The sequence below is a fragment of the Anser cygnoides genome, chromosome 1 (genome assembly GCF_040182565.1).
Source record: "Anser cygnoides isolate HZ-2024a breed goose chromosome 1, Taihu_goose_T2T_genome, whole genome shotgun sequence".
NCBI classification, from domain to species: Eukaryota; Metazoa; Chordata; class Aves; order Anseriformes; family Anatidae; genus Anser; species Anser cygnoides.
In genome coordinates this window covers 48,148,601-48,165,191 of record NC_089873.1, presented here as the reverse complement: position 1 = coordinate 48,165,191, position 16,591 = coordinate 48,148,601, and the positions used below count along the sequence as shown (strand labels likewise).

The 16,591-nt window shown below is 50.7% G+C and overlaps 1 protein-coding gene across 3 annotated transcripts in view; it reads right to left on the bottom strand.

The window, feature by feature from the left end:
- Positions 1–261: 261 nt before the first annotated feature.
- Positions 262–16,591, bottom strand: part of NTN4 (netrin 4) — a 39,064-nt gene continuing 22,734 nt past the window's right edge. For all 3 annotated transcript variants that reach the window (XM_048061171.2, XM_048061170.2, XM_066994807.1), the window contains exons 4-10: positions 14,304–14,430; positions 13,200–13,388; positions 9,276–9,492; positions 8,556–8,668; positions 7,613–7,681; positions 5,618–5,788; positions 262–1,934 (exon numbers count right to left, since the gene is read on the bottom strand). In XM_048061171.2, coding sequence (XP_047917128.2) covers positions 1,798–1,934; positions 5,618–5,788; positions 7,613–7,681; positions 8,556–8,668; positions 9,276–9,492; positions 13,200–13,388; positions 14,304–14,430 — 1,023 coding nt within the window. In that variant the 3' untranslated portion in view covers positions 262–1,797. The remainder of the gene's footprint in view (positions 1,935–5,617; positions 5,789–7,612; positions 7,682–8,555; positions 8,669–9,275; positions 9,493–13,199; positions 13,389–14,303; positions 14,431–16,591) is intronic.

Genomic DNA, 16,591 nt, shown 5'->3' with positions numbered 1-16,591 from the left:
AAGGATCCAGCCAGCATTGAAAATATTTAGGTAGCAATTCCCCCTCTTTTGAGAGGGGCTTATGATTAAGACTCCTCAAAGAGACCTGAAGCTCACTTTCTGTGAGCCATCCACGTGACTAGGCTTTTTACCATATGGCAAACGTTACCCCCAGGGAGGAACATATGCCCCACAGCAGCTTCTCTTCACACTTAGCTGTGCTCTTCAGTAGCATGAAGACCACAATGCCAGTGGCATAAGCAGGAGCAGGAGACGAAGCTGTTGAAATCATAATATATTTATTACATAGATGAGATATAAAAACAAATTACCAAAATAGTATCATTTTTTTTTTTTGTGAGTCCACAGGACCTTGAAAGAAAAATACATACGTAAAGCAGATTGGTAGACTTGTAGCTTTTATGATGTTGTAAGTCTGCCTTTTCTTTCCTCTCATACTCCTGAACAAAATACACTCTATGCAAGGTGGTTTAAAGATGCTTTACAGAAAAGATATACTTTAGTGCTGAAAACTGCAGTAAACTGTGCTATATTCCATACTGGTGTTAATGAGGAAGTATAATGGCCATATATATTGCAAACAATAACACAGAAGAAAACAAATCAAACATTCAGTTTTAAATACTAACATAAAAATAAAATAAACTCCAGGCCCATCGTGAATCACTGGGTAGGGATATGTGAATGGGAGTCCTTTCCATTCTCTGGATCCACTCCTTCTCCTGCAGGCAGAGTTTCCTCCTCTGGCAATTGCATTTTTATTCCAAAGTCTCTTCTTTTCGTACTGCTTGCCAAGTCTCGCTGGAGTCCTGCCCATGGAGTCCAAGCGCTGGTCTGAAGCTGGGACTTCAGTGCAAATGCTTACTATCTTTCAGACTGCACCCTGGGATGCTCTGAGCGGCCAGTGCCAGGCTGGCTGTTCCCTTTATGCCGTCAACGCTGTCCAGCTGGGGCGTCTTCAGGAGTGCTTCTGTTTCAAGAAGGTTTTCTCAAGTGCCACCTTCAACCTCTTCGTTCCCCAACACAATCCGGCCTTCCACACCGTGAAGTGGCAGGTAGTAAAGTGCTTTATACAATGAAATATTTACAAGGGGCTGGGTTCATATTTTAACACTTCAAGGACAAGAGCTCAGAGGCGCCGTGCCCCGCGGAGCCGGCTCTTCTCCGCAGCGAAGGCAGAGAGCCAGCACCCGCCCTGCATCACACGTGCACGAGGGCAGAGGAATTCACGCCACCTGGCAGGTCTGCCCGCATGAGCACGAGCAGGGGGTTGATCCCCTGCAACCTCCAGTGGGATGGTGAGGTGAGGAGCAGGCAGCACCCAACCCTCTGCCATGGGGCCTGCCGCCAGCCCTGCCTGCCCTGCAGCTCCCTCTGGGAGCCTCTGGGAGCGACTCCAGATCCATGCTGGTGGCACTGGCAGCGGTACTTCGCTTCCCAGCTGCAGATCACAGGCAGGTTTTCCCCCCGGTAGGTGGAAATATAAGTCGGGGTGATGGGTGGCTTCGTGGGTGTTGCTCTGGCGCTGCCCTGGAGCCAGACCAGAGGCCCCCCTTCCTTCTGTTCCCCTCAACGCAACAAAGAGCGGGGCTCAGGGAGCGCCTCGCAAGGAAGCTACAGACGAGTGAAAGGGCATTGACCAGGAAGGGTTAAATTAGACAGCGCCTACAAATCATAACGCCTCGCTACGCGTTTTGGCACTATTTTCTTACGTTCCAGTTTTCATCCTAGAGATCTTCCCTCTGTGAAGGCTTTTGCATTTTGTGCATGAAGAAATGCCCTAGGGGTCGCGCACATCTAGTTGCAGTCTCTTTTTAAAATCTCCAGGACCTTTCTTCCAAGAGCTGACTTCCACTGGTGGACAAAGCTTTTCATGTTGACGATGAGCCTGCCTGTCCGCACATCCTCGTGTCCTGCCACCAGGTACTCCAAGCCTGCAAACCAGCAAAGTGGTCAGGGACTGCACAGCGCTGTGTTCGGGGGGGGGCTACTAATGTGGCAAACAGCCTGAACTTATAGTCCTGAGTAAAAAAGCACTTATATGGATAAATATTTACACTTATGACTTTCAACTGTATCTGTATATCTACACCTCCATCTGTACCTATGCAAAAACAATCCCAGAGGTGCAGCTGTGACAGAGATGCCATATGCAGGCTTTGATTTTGCCAGCTTCTAAATATGAATTGAAGTTGAGGTCTTGCGGCTGGCAGGACAAGTTTCAATACCTTGTTTACGAACTGATGTTGCACTCATTTAGCAGCCACCTGCCTCAGACCTCCCTTAATACCTGGAAAGTGGTCAGTTGAGCTCATTCCAGCAGTGACTGTGCAGGGTGGCCCCATGCTTGTGTACTGCTCAAAATCCTCCTGATGCTATGCGGTAAATGGAACACAGAGGGGAGAAAAGCTTTCCTTTCAACCTCCTTGTAAAAGTACGTTGTATTTTCTCAGAAATGACATTCCCAGTTATTTCCATCGCGGCTGTTTGGAGCATTTGTCTGCGTGTGTATATATTGAGTGGCACACAAGCATCCTCCCCGCACCCTGGCACTGCTGGGATGTAATGTACCAGCCCAGTTTTCCAGCTGGATGCTGGTGGGAGGGTGGAAAGGTGCTCCTGGCTCTGGGGCACGGCTCACGGGGCACTTGGAGCCATGCAGAGGTTGCCTGGGGGAGGACGGGGTGAGGCCGCCCCAGGGCAGGTGGGGGCCCAGGGCCCTTCCAGTCACCCAGCTCCAGCCCGGCCGCAGCAGGCAGTCTGCTCGTGTTTTCTTGGGTTTTTGTTTTGCTGCTCATAAGGGAAGGCTGTGGCGGGGGGACAGTGTCCTCTAGTTAAAGGTCAAGCATGTTTTCTTTAATTCAATACAATTTGTTATCTACTCCATCTGAGCTTCTGGGCACACACATCCTCTCTTCTGCCAAGTAAACACAGGATATGTGCATGGCAGGAATAGCCTTTGTGAGACCTTCATTTTGGCCATGTCAATCCTGCTGTTGTAAACATCGCTTTTCAAGGGCTCCTAAATCTACTCCCTCGAGAGAAAAATGTGGCACATGCTCTCAGAGAGAAAGCTAATATTGCTTTGGCTGCTGACTCTCTTTCTGTAGGAAGATTCAGCCTCCTAGATTGTCAATTTGACTTCACAGAACTGTACAACCAAAACAAAATGAACAACTGAGGTGCCACAAGCCAGCACTAGAGGCTGTGCGCTTTGCCTGTGTTGCTAGCAGGGAGCTCTCTGCTCGTGCATGTGTGTGTGTGTGTGGCAGAGCTGAGATTTGGACAGGCTCCTGCTCCCCGCAGACAGCTATGTTGGCATCTTTCTGTCCTCCCAGCAACCCAGCCTGCCCCAGTGAGCCTGTGTGCGAGGGAAGGTGTGCCAGTGTGGCGAACACCCTCTCACAGGAACCTCAGCACATTTATCATCTTGAAACAGCCCGTGGAGTTCTGATAAATGCAGGGAGGTTTTATTTCATGCCAGAACCTTTAAGAGCCTATCCTCCATCTGGTATCACTTCAGCACTGCGAAACACAACAAAAATTTGTTTTTCTTTCTTCTGCTTTTATATATTTTTTTAATCTCCTCTATGTTTTTAGGAGATGTGATCTTCATTACAGCTATATGTCAGGAAATTGCTTTGTGTCAGCTTGTCTTTTTATCCTGCTGGTGGTGCTTTACTCATCCGGAGGTCACAAGCTCTACTCTGAGAGAGGGTTAAATCTGTTAATATGGTATTGCAAACCACCCAGAAATGAATGTGGTAGCTAAAGGTAATCATGAGATTGTAAAAAATATTTGGGATCCTTTTTTTTTTTTTCATTTTGAAGTGATTGATTGATTGATTCTTTAAGGTGCACTCAGCTGATGTTTTCAAGTTTCTTACCAGGACCAAGAGATATTCCAAACTTCACAGCTGCTTTTTAACATGAAAGCTGCGATAACTTTACGCTGATGGGACTCCAGCAGCTGCATTTCAAGAAAACATCAAGCTTTGCGATGTAAGTCGTGAGAGCTGGCAACATTGCAGATACTGGAATGGGCTCCCTGTTTGGGATGGGACCCAAGCAGCGTGCACCGCTGCCCTGAACCAGCTACTGCGACTCCTTCTGCAGCTGGCAGAGAGAAACAGGCTCCTCTGCTGCACCACGGGGAGAGGCTGGTCCACTAAAATGCAACGGCCTGCAGTGGAGAGAGCTCAGTGGACACTCTGCAGAAACCTAAAATATCATGGAGGTGATGGTCGTGTGGTGTGGCAGCGATGTTGTGAGTGGCCAGGAAGGGGATAACTCCCGATGTGTCAGACACATAAAGACAGTCGCAGCCCCACTCCTCCGCTGGTGTCTAAGCAGCAGCGATCTTAATGGACTCTGTGTTCGCTGCTCTCTTCTCCTCTGCTGGGGGAGATCAGGGAAGCTCCCTGAAGCTTACAGGCTCACAAAGCTGGGTGTCAGGTGCGGGGCTGCCCTGTGCAGTCAGTGTCTGAAAGCTTATGTTGCTTTCCTCCAGGTTTGTGTTAAGGCAGCCGCACCGGGGGTTTTTCACTTGGGTTTGCATTGCATACAGAAAATTAAAACATCTTTATCTATTTCATTACAGATTTATGGTGTTTTGCCACTATCCAAAGTCTTGCTGTGCTTAAACAGTGAAGTCCTGCCTAATGCTGCTGATCCATCTGACCCTTGCACCTGACCAACTGCAGCCGTGCTATCAGGGCAGGCTGCCTTCAAAGCAAAATACTCCGGTGGACATGAAAGAAGACTGCAAATGCCTCATCAATGAGTAACCTTTCTGTGTGATTCAGCCTTGCAGACAGCACCTTCCCCCTGAAGGAAGCTCCTAATGCTGCACATGTAGAAGAAATCTCAGTACTGAAGTCAACGCTTTGATCAGTGATTGCCAAGCAATGTATGCACCTTAGAGAAAGAAAATCCTTCATCTGAGTTTGTAACTCTTGGTTTATCTTGGTGCTGTAAAGAAAGCTGTGTCAACCGTATCTTTGTTTTGCTCTGTTGAAGAAAACCCTGACTATGGATTTCCCCTCCTACCGGAGACTGCATGCACTGTTTAACCAGAACTGATTATACTTCATTTCAGTGAAAGATGAGAAAAAACTATGAAGCCAAAGCTCCCCTTGCACTGCGAAAGAGAGGCTCTTCTGAACTTTGCAGATGCTAATTAATGTTAGTTTGAAAGAGACATCTTCCCTTGAGATTAGACTCTATCTTCAGTACAATATAATGACACAGATTAGATTTAACTGTGCTTTTATGGATTCAAATTAGCATTAATTTTGGAAAGATATGACATATAGTCATGGTGCAACATCCATCTACCTCCCTGTGGGAACACACTGAGACTGGTACAGCTGTAATGCTGTTACTATGCTTCAGGAAGAGCAATTGTACTTGCAAAAGTCTGCAGAATGAACCAAGGTTTTCTCTACAAAATTCAAATTTGACAGTGATTGCTGTTGGAATCCAAATGATTTAGAAGCCAATACTTTAATGAGCACTGGGTTGCAGTTTTAAACTCATTGGCATGAGGGGACTGAGGGTTGAGGATGAAATCTGTATGAATACAGTGGGGATGTAATTCCTAGGGATTCAAACCTACCGGGATTGAGGATTGGACAAGTGCAGCCTCTGTTAGTCCAGGACTCAGGGTAGAGCATCCTCTTGCCCCGCAGGATCTTCAGCTTTGTAGATTTCAAGACTTTCTTGATCTTCACATTGACTTCAGCATGGGAGCCCTTGTCATGCGCTGACAAGATCTTCGTCTTTATCACTGAGAAGATAGGAATTAAAAAACAGCAATATATAAATAATTTACAGTGGTCTTTTTTGTGTCTAGTGCAGGTCTGGGTGAAACGGTGAGACAAATGACTTTGTTACACTGGCATTAGCAGGATGCTCCTGGCTGGGGAGCACAGCTGCAGGGGGAATGCCCACGTCCCCACACCTGTGGGCAAGGACACCGCCCGCTGGTCTGGCCACGGCCCCTGGACTTGCCACGCAGGCAGCGGGAGAGGTCCCACGACCTCATTTTCAAAAATTGTGAGGGCCAAGATTTCCCCCAGAGCAAGCCTTGGTTTTAGGGATGGGCCTTGAGGCTTTGCAGGGCTCTGGGCAGGCAGATGAGGCAGCAGGCAGGGATGTGAAGGGCTGTCCCCATCCTGCCTTGGTCCTCCTGCTTTGAAGAACCGCCACATCCAAATGCAGAGACTGAGACGTTGGTGGGGACTGAGGCAAATCATGGAGCATTTTTTGCTCACGGATACCCACAGGCACACCCCAATCATTTGGTATCCCCTGTGGGATGGGGTTAGAAGCGGCGCACCCCGTGACTGCCAGCAGTCCCCATGTGGTGGAGGCTCAGGGCCCAGGTCCCACACATCAGCCAGCCCTGGACCACACTGATGCCTCCAGTGGTGCTTTATTCAGCGCTGCACATTATGAAGCACGGGGAAACCTTTCCTCCTACGGTATGGCCTCCTGGAACTCGTGATGAGCCCCATAATTCATCTGTCTCTCCAGCTGAGCTGACACCTTTGCATGCTGAGTGATGAAAGGGTGGGAAGCCTGAGTGCACTTTAGATAAGATTTATGAACTTGGGTTTTTCGTGCCTTTTTTTTCATTTCTTATCTTTTTCAAGATTAAACACAGTCACTATCGCAGCCAGGAAGCAAAGCAAAGCAAAATCAGATTTTTTCTAATATCACTAAGCCAGAGCTATATTTCAACAACTCGCGGCCCCTTGAACTTCCCTTTGTGGGCTGCTCCGCAGCCTGCAGAGGTGTGGATTATCTCCCTGCACATTTTCAACTTTAGTGCAAGATGAAACAGGTGCAAGAAACCTCTGGAAGACTTTGACGGGAGGGAGTGCTGCACAAAACATTCCTTGCTCTGCAGCAGTATGAGGGAGGTGGTTCACTGGCACAGACCAGAGAGGTCTTGGGAAACAACGTGCCTCCTCTCATTCATTCAGATCCAACGTGCAATGCCCACACCACCCCACTGCATCAGCCGAGCTCTGCTGACAGGGTGAAGCTCCCAGTGGCTGCCAGAGCTGTCTTCTCTGTGTGTTGTCTTCTGTGGTGATCCCTGTCTCTCCTTCCACTCAGTGTAAGTCAGATTTAGTGGCTTCTAGACCTCGTGTGGGGCACCCGGTCTATACAGAGATTTTCAATGACTCATTTTTGTTAACAGTGCTCAGGGCCCTTCCAGCTCTTGCCTTCCCATGATTTCGGCACAAGGGTACTTTGGTAGCAAGAGGGGCACTGAACAGAGCAAGGTGCTTCACCCAGCTTGACTAGGCACCACGGTATCTGTATTCCTTGGGAAGGACAAAGATCTGTCCGCATGGGACTGCAGGGCTGACACGCTCTGTTGCTGAGTGCATGCAGAGGTGTTAGGGGATACAGGGGCTTGGGACACCGCCTCCATTATCCCCCGTACAGTGACTGAGTGCCAGACTGTGTCTGTATGCTGGAGTTTGCTCTCAGGGGATGCTGCTCCCCCCTGGCCAGCTGCAGAGAGAGGTTTGGTCCATACCATACCATACTCCTGCAGGACCTCCCTGTAGGCCCCCACCACCTCACCACAACTCACCGTAGGTGTACTTCATCCCACAGAAGACCTTGGGATTGCCCAAAACTTGCTCTTTACATTCGCATTTACCTGTGGGAAGAAAATGAAGCAAATGGCTGTGAATCATGCCTCCCAGCAGGGAGCTTTGCAAGGGTCATGAGCAGGTAGGAGACCTCTGCCACCACCAGTGGTGAGTTATGTGGGCCTGGCTGGGGAGAAAAGGAGGTGTCGGAGGTGGCCGCTGTGATGTGCAGGATCACAGACACAGCCCCCGTGCTACAGAAGGGGCTTGGCCACATCACCGGGACCTGTCGGGGGTTTTCATGCGGTCCACAACCCCCTGCAAAAAGCCCTGTTTTCAGATCCAGGCTGAACACACAGCCTTGGTCCGAGGGCAATCATTCCTTGTTTACAATTTGAAGAGAAGGGAAACAAAGGCCTTATTATGTGGCCTCAGGATGCAAATAACATGCATGTCTTTCCCTGTGGTATTTTCCACACTGTAATGTACCAGACACGATTGTAGAAGGAAACGTCGCAGAGGTTAAGGCAGATTAATGACTTCCGTGATCTTAGAACAAAGAATAACATGATATACTTATTTATGCTTCAAATTAAGTTGCCTGGACAAACGATGGAGCTCTCTCCTCGACTAACTCGATTATCGTATCTGTAAGATTTTATCATGCCACTCTCAGCAAACGCAGGAAATTACACCTGCCTGCTTGGTTGTTTCGTGGGAGGCCGAGGCCATCAGCGGCCACCAGGCTGTGGCATCACCTCGTCCAGCCCAGCAGGGCATGGGGCAGGAGCCTCCCCAGCTGGATCTGCACCTGGAATACCGGGCAACGGCGACTCGCACCCCCAGCACCACCCATGCCAAAGCGGGGCCTAGCGGGGCGCTGGGCACAAGCCGGCTGCTGGCGGAGGGATGGGGCAGGGGCAGGCGGGGCCCTGGTCCTACCGGAGTGCCGCAGCGCCGAGAAGCCCTGCTCGTCCTCCCAGCCCCAGGCGGGCTCGCTCTCGTTGAACGCCGGTGGGAAGGGAAGCGCTTCCTGGTGCCAGCTGGTGTCCGCGCTGCTGGGGGAAAGGGAGAGGGTCAGCCATCCTCCTGCTGCCAGCAGAAAGCAGTGTAACTGACAGCCCGTGCAGCTTTGGTGGTGATAAACGCACACAAGCGAAAGGGATGACTGAGGGTTGTCAGAGTGGGCCACGAATCCAGTTTTGGTTTAAAATCTGCTACAGGTATTTCCATGCTATAAATATCACCAGTATGGTAGAAAAGCATGCTATGAGATCCAGGCAGCGGGCTATCGTTCAAACACACTGCCTTCTAGAAATCAGAGCTCGACCACCCAGAGCAGTCGATGCAAGCTGAGTTGCAACAGCAACAATATCGAGCCTTTGGTCTCCGTGTGCTCAGGTCTCCCTGAAGCTCATGAAAAGGAAGAAACTGTGAAGGGTACGGAAAGCACACACTACATTCACACCAGCACCAAGCGCCAGCAACACCACCACAGCAGCGCCCACCACCCAGAAGAGCCACAGCACCAATGCCCCCTCCACCCCCAACCCCAGACAGCTCCAGATGTGGTTATTTCGCGCAGCGGGTATTTCTCAGATGGCACGTGGGCCGGGCAGGAGCCTGCCCTGTGCCGGGGGGCGGCCGGGACCCCCCACTCACCTGCCGCTGCGGCAGTCGCCGGTGCGAGGGTGGCAGCTGCGGGCGCAGTCGCAGGGCCGGCAGCCGTCGGCGCCGAAGCCCCAGTAGCTGGGCAGGCAGCGGTCGCAGCGGGGCCCCGCCACGCCGGGCTTGCAGGGGCAGTCACCGGTGCTGGGGTCGCAGAAGGTGCGGGGACCCAGGGGCAGCGCGGCCGATCCCAGCGGGTGGCAGGAGCAGGCTGCGGGGACACCGCGGGGGGAATCAGTCATCGAGTACCAGCGGCTCCCTGGCTGTCAGGAGGTTAAGAAACCCGTGCCCAACAGTCGTTTTAATTAAAGTCTGATATTCTTTAAAAGCCATCATTTCAAAATATTAAAGGAAAAAGGATTGGGACACGGGCAGCCCAAAGATGTGCTTTTCTGCACGCTCTGAGGCATGGGGCACAGGTCTGCAGAGCACGTGTGACCAGCTTCTCCCCCAGAACAGTGCCCACTGCTCTCCTGTCCTCCCCCGTGGCCCTGACCGCAGAGAGATGAACTGGGAATGCACTGGGATGTGCTGGAAGAAATGACCACACTCACCAGTCAGAAAGGATACCCTAAAATAGGTGGTTTGAAATTTTCCTTGCCTGATTCTCATTTTTTTTTCAGCAGAAGCGTAATTCATATCCATTGCAAAACTAGAACTGTTTTCTCCCCTAAGATATTAATCTTTTTAAAAATCAGAAATACGGTTATCAAAAGCACAAGCCCAACGCGGGTAGGCTCATGGCATCATCCTGCGCCCGGGCCAGGTCTCTGACCACGGCACCCGAGCCCAGCAAAAGAGCAAAGAGCCCAGCTGGAAAAACCTCTCTGGGCAGGGAGAGCAGCCGCTCAGAGCACACAAACCACAGCTCCATGAAACCTCTGGCATTGCTGTGCGTTCAAAAATCATTACATTTTGGCGACCCAAAAGATGAAATAAAAATAAAAATCCCCTGTGGAATACTAGAATACTTTTGTCTAAATCTCTATTTATATAAAAAAAATGGATTTCCTGAGGAAATTTCATTTGCAGGGAAAATTTTCCACCAAATTCTAAAAATATTTTTATTTTGCAACTGTGAAGGCAATTAAGCAGAAAGGCCACTGCGTGTGACACAACCCCATTTTCTTTTAAACTACTTACTGCTGTGCACATATGTCTAGTTTTGATCTGATGACATGTCTGTGGTTTCAGGGCTTTGACATATCTGGAGTGCAGTTTCAAAATATTAAAGGATGAGTTAATATCGGCAGTCAACTTAGAGGAGACTGCGATTCCAAAACCTTTGCCATAGTAATCCCCAAATTTTCCCCACCCTTTCCATTCCCAAACAAATATAATTATATAAAATTAAAAGATTAGAAAGCCTCTCTACAAACTGCATAACTAGCTGCAGGCAGTGAACTCTGGTACCTTTAATAGCATAGTTTTCAACAGCGCTCAGTGAGAGTCGCATACCTTTCTCCTGAAGTCTGTGAAGTTTTTTACACCTGACACATGTATCTAAATGCTCTATTTTCCTCCGAGATGCAGTGGGTATTTATGGCATTCCTCAGCCCCTCCGGGGGAAATGCTGAGCCTTGACACTCTCCTGTCCCCATGCTGCCAGTGCTTGGAGAGAGGGAATCCAGTCCTGTCTTGGTTGAGTTTCAGCTGTTTCACTCCCAGCCCTATTAGCGCTGGTTCTTTTTATGTTTCAGGCGATGCTTTTTCATATACTTTTTTTTTTTTCCCTAATGGAAAATTTAATGGTAGTGACAACACCATGGCGAGGAAAGAACATTAAATTTACAAAAGTCCTTATGAAAAATGCAGTCCTCATGGAAAATGCACCCACTGTCCATGGGCTGCCGGGAGCTAGGGCTTTTTGGTCCTGATGACACTGAGAGGATGCACGGGCACAGAGCACGAGTGCCAGCACGAGGCTTGGAAACAGTGCCCACACGCACACCGCTGGCACCCCTCCGGGGTGGGCATCACTGGGCTGGGACTAGGGAAAACCTGCACAAGCTCCATCTGGTCGCTTTCCTTTCCATTCATAAGCAGCAGCAGCATTAAAATGGCACTTTTCCCCGCTGCAATACATGTGGCACGAGACCTCCGTGCCCATGTGAACGGAAAACTGCCCATCCCTGCTCCCCGATGGGGACTGAGAGGCGGTGAGAGGGATTCCTGCAGGGGCGGCTTTCGCCCCCCGACTGCTGATACTGGTGTGGTTTCTCGAGCTGTCAGCTTGCCTTTGGAAATGACAAATATTTACCCTCAAAAACCTACAGTTTAAAAGCAAAAATAAACTCGGCAGCTATAAAAGCTGATTTATTGTCTGTAATCATACTGTAGCTGAGGCTTAAAAATTCATGGGGGACATAAAGAAAAGGACCGATAGGTATGGCGGGGGGAAAGAGTCATCAGATTGCTCTTTTAAACAGCAGAACGTCTTGTTCTATCTGGTACACACCTACTCCTGAGCAAATATTATATACACTCTTCGCCTGCAAGAATCTTTAAAGTATCCTTAGAGATTATGGCTTAACAACTCCTTTATTTACTTTGACCTTGGTATTTTAAAATTTTCATCGCTACTCTGCGGTTGAGCAATAACAGGGGTTTGAGCCAGAAGCAAGTAAGCAACGCTGTGGCCTTCCCTGAAAGAATAACTGGGCATCTCCCTTGTCCCTTGTTATTGCAAACCACGGCACGGTCCTTGGAAATGTTCCAGCTGAGGGCTGTAATCAGTCATATAATTTAATTTAACAGTCATTAGTCATTTGCTGTTCAGCGGGAGCTACGGTAAATAGCCCTAACCTGCTGCAGGGTTTGGAAAACGCCGTGGTGGGAGAAAAACCTCCCCTGCCCTGCAGCCTGGCCAGGGCAGCCCGAGGGGTGAGAGGGCTCGCGGGCAGCAGGCAGCATGCACCAGGATGGACGCAACAGGACCCTCCTGGCAGTCCTAAATCAGCCAGTGGGAGCCCAGGAGGGAAACTGAAAAGGGTCTTAGGGAGGAGAACATCTGTGAGGGGTTCAGAAGCCCAGAGAGAAATGATCTGTGTTTGTAAGCAATATGATCTTTGAAGGGACAGCATCCAGATATTCCCTGCATTTTCACAGAAACAGTTTATGCCGGGGCAAGTTGCCTCCCTGAAATGCTTGAGTACTTTATGCTCTGTAAATTGTCAAAAAAAAAAGAAGAGGAACAAAGTAGATGTACTTGAAAACATCCCACAAGCTTTGAGTGTAAGTGTAGGATTTAAATGTGTTTTTTACTAATGAGATTCCAAAATAAAAATTCTTTCCATAAGTTCTGACAATAATTGCTGAGGGAAAGTATCTGATGTTTCAGATAAGGAGATGCAGAACCTCAGCGTACACAAGTAGGTAAAGAGACTTGAAAAAGTAATGACATTCACGGTCTAAAAAAACAGATTTGTGTACATAATACAGCAGTGAAATAATTATTTACAAAAGTAATGAAGACCGACGTGATTCCTTCTGCAATGCCTCTTCGCTTGTGTTCCCATGTCTCCCTCCATACCCACCTGCTGCTGCGTGGGCGATGCTACTCGTCAGCTGCACCCCGCTTCTGGGGTCGCGGCACCACCGAACAAGGAGGCACGCAAACATGAGGCAGCTATTGCTCTCCAAAAATAGCAGGAGAGCCAATGAATCACCTTTCTTCCCTCCACCCCCAAGCTACAGGGATCCTCGGGAGGGATTTATCAACAGCATCTGCAGGCTTTTGTCCTGCAGACTTCTCCATTGCTTTTTGCGGACATCACCAAAAAAGAATTCAAATCCTGAGAGCTCCCCATCCCTCACTGAAACAAGAAGGCTGCTCCAAGTGGGAGCAGGAAGATCTCACCTTTCCTTTGACACCCTACTTAGCAGAAGCAATTCAGTACCAGAAGGTTGCCGACTTACGTTTGCAGGCGTCGGGGGCGGAGAAGGGCTTTCGCAGGTCCCGGTAGAAGCCCGGCTTGCAGCGCTGGCAGTGCTGCCCTTCCGTGTTGTGCTGACAGTTGTCGCAGACGCCGCCGCTGCGGTTGCCCGATGCCAGCCACGCGTCCATGTCAAAATGACAGGTGTCGGCATGCCCGTTACACTTGCACGCTGGGACGAAGCCAGGGGGAACAGAAAGACTCGTTAAGGCAGTGAGAGATGTTGGTTCATGGGAGAGGGGCGCAAAAACCTGAACCGTGTTTTGGAATGGCAGATGTGGCCTATGAACCTGTTATTCATTCACATACGTGAAGTATCTTCGCATTTTCATTCACCCCCTAGAAATGACATGCAAGAAAAACGAATGTCTTCGACTCTTGTTTCCCAGTATGAGGGCAGTAGGGTGGTCAGACCAGTGCAGGGAGAACCTCCCACGCTCACTGGCAGTGCTGGGGGGGATCCTTCTCACCCCGCCTGAGAAACCAGCAGTGCCCCGTGCCACTTCCACCACCCGGGTGCCATCAGGAGCTGCCCTGCAGCTGACGGAGGGCAGAGACAGGTGGAGGGGGGGGTGTGAGAGGGGGTGAGCACCCCTTTTCCCTTCGCTGGCGGTGATGGACGTCCAGATGCCCACACGCCTGAAGTCAGAAGCCAAGGGGGACACACTGCACCCCCCTGCACCAAACGCTGCTGGTGGAAGTAAGGGCTGCACTGCCACTGCCCTGGGGAACCGCAGCGAGGTGCGACTGCAGCCCAGCACCAGGAGGCCATACCTCCCCAAAACGTGCCTGCCACAAGGCTGGCTCCCCATGGGCACCAAAGCACCCATGTGAGGGGCAGTCTGCCCGCGACAGAAGACCACATCTCGAGGAGTTGCGCTTGAGGTCGAGCAGACGCGCAACACTCACGTGAGGATGTCCCAGCAAACAGGGCCGCCCCACCCCACCAACACACAGTGGCATGGGCTCTCCCCCTGCCCCTTCACCACCCGAGCATGTGCTCTCTGGGAAACACGTAGGGAAGCACAGGAAGAAGCGTTTCACTCCTGCAGAAGCTCAGGGACACCGCTCCCGGCCGGCCACTTACACTGGCACTCCCTGGGGGCTCCGGTTTTGCCGTCGGCAGCCTGCCAAGGGCGGTCGTTGTAGAGCGGGGCACAGTGCTGGCAGTGCGGCCCCGCCGTGTTGTGCTTGCACATGCACTTCCCGTGGACCTGGGGGGGAAACAGAGCGAGGTCACCCGCGGCAGCGCCCGGCGCGTCCCTGGGCACCAGCAGCGCCCGGGCACGGGGGGAGCCGTGTCACAGGGACGGGGGCGAGCACAGAGCCTGTCCTGGTGCCCAGAGGCAATTCTGCAGTGTAATTTCGGTTAGATTAGTACTTGTGTGTTTGCCTGTCGTACTATCGTGTAATCCTTTTTTGATCTAAATAGATCACCAGCAGAGTTTCCAGCTGCAGTATGAGTTTTCAGGAGAGATTAAAAGAAGCCAAGGTCCAAAGTATCCTTGGGAAACACTGTCAAAACTTCCTCTTTTTCTCCCTCCCAGACAGTGAGACACCTATGCGACGCTGCAGCAGCAGTGCTCACCATCTCGACGCCGATTGCCAACACCAACAAGCACGAGAAAAAAGAAACGAAAACCCCAGGAACACAGATACCTACTCGTCCTTGCCCCACGGGGAAGAACTGGAGACAGTGCAGAGACCGTGAGGGACTACACTCAGATACCTTCATGACAGACAGGCAACTGTCCAGCTAGAGAGCGCAGTGCAAGGGGGTACTTAGAGATGAAAAGCCAGCATAGCAAGCCGGGTGCCAGCTGCCCGGTCAGCCGCTGGCATTCATCGCGCTGCTGGCAAATGCAAAGAAAACAGGACGCAGCCAGAGGGCAAGAGCGGCCGGCAGCCCCCAGACGTGACGGCCCGGAGCCCGGGGCGGCTCGGCACTCCCAGCCTGCCGAGCCCTGACCTCCCCCAGAAGAGGTTTGCTTCTCAGTGCAGTTTCACCCAGAGCCCCTCTGCTGCCCGTTGCCTCGCCACCCCCGCTGCCCCTTCCTTCACCAGCTGTGGGGAACGCCACGGCCAAGGGGATGCAGCAAAGGGCTCCGCTTCTCCTGCTGCTGCAAAACGCTGCCAGCCACGCTGTCCGACCCGTGGTCCGGCGTGCTGTTCCTAAACCTACAGGCTGCTGCTGAGACCCACCCCGAACACACTCCTGTGAGAAACCCTAACAGCAAACGGCAGAGGAGAGGAGCTTGAGCACCCAGTAAACAACCCCTGCTCGCTGCGTAGGTGCACACGCATGCACGCCACACGTGCTCTGGGCTCATGATGACTTTGTGGCTGTTTGCTTTTCATGAACAGATTTCAGCTCCCGTTGCACGGGGTTCAGAAATAACCAGTACAGATAACACTCCAAAACTGGCCTTGAAAGTCCTTGAAAGACTTTTCAGCAGCAACGCAAATAGTGAAACCTTTTGAAAACCTTTCAAGTGGTCCTTTCCTGCCTTATTAAAATATCTGGACCATTGAAGCAGGGACAAGTAAAATACAGTACAGCGACTAGACGGCGTAAGCAACGCACAGATACAGACAGAACTTGACAGAACGCAAAAGTGTCTGAGCTAAAGTGGCAAATGCTAAGATAACACTGCTTTCTGTGCTATTTTGGCCTCACTGCAGATATTCATTGGTCTGTCTGGCTTATCCAAGTGAGGTCACCTACACGCTTAAATGTGTGATAACGTGTGAAAAGAATGAGAAGCAAATATAGAAAGGAAACAAAACGTATTTGCCGATGGAATATTTAATTCTCGAAGTGTGTCTCGTGTTTTTACATTTTCATTTTTGCCACCACTTCTAAACATCCTTCTTCAAACTCTCACTGCCCTGAATTTACACCCCTCCACAAAACTTCCATCTCTGATATCTGCTTCGGGTAAAGTCCAAGCCAACGTTACAAGCTCCTTTACACACACTTCAAAAGCATCTAGGTGCATGGAAACGGAAATCTGTTAAACCAGTATTGCCTGTGGTTAGTGCTAACCCGGCCACGGTAGCCTGAAGCACATCTGAGGCCAGACAAACCCTGCAGCGTGCTCCTCACCAGCGTGCCCTGCTGCTTGGGCAGAGGCACCCACCGGAGCCGGGACGTGCGTGATTGGGAGGGGAAGGCACCCTGAGGCTGCCAGAGGTTGCTGCAGTCAAAATCAGGTGGTCCCTCGGTGCTTTGGTGAGGGTGAGGCCAAAGCAAGAGAGGCACGGGAGAGGATGTGCAAATGTAAAAAATAATAATTAATAAAAGACCAACAGCCTGTGGTGGGGTGCTTCATCCTGCCACTGCAAGGGCAGTTTTAGGGGCCCGGGGGTGTGGAG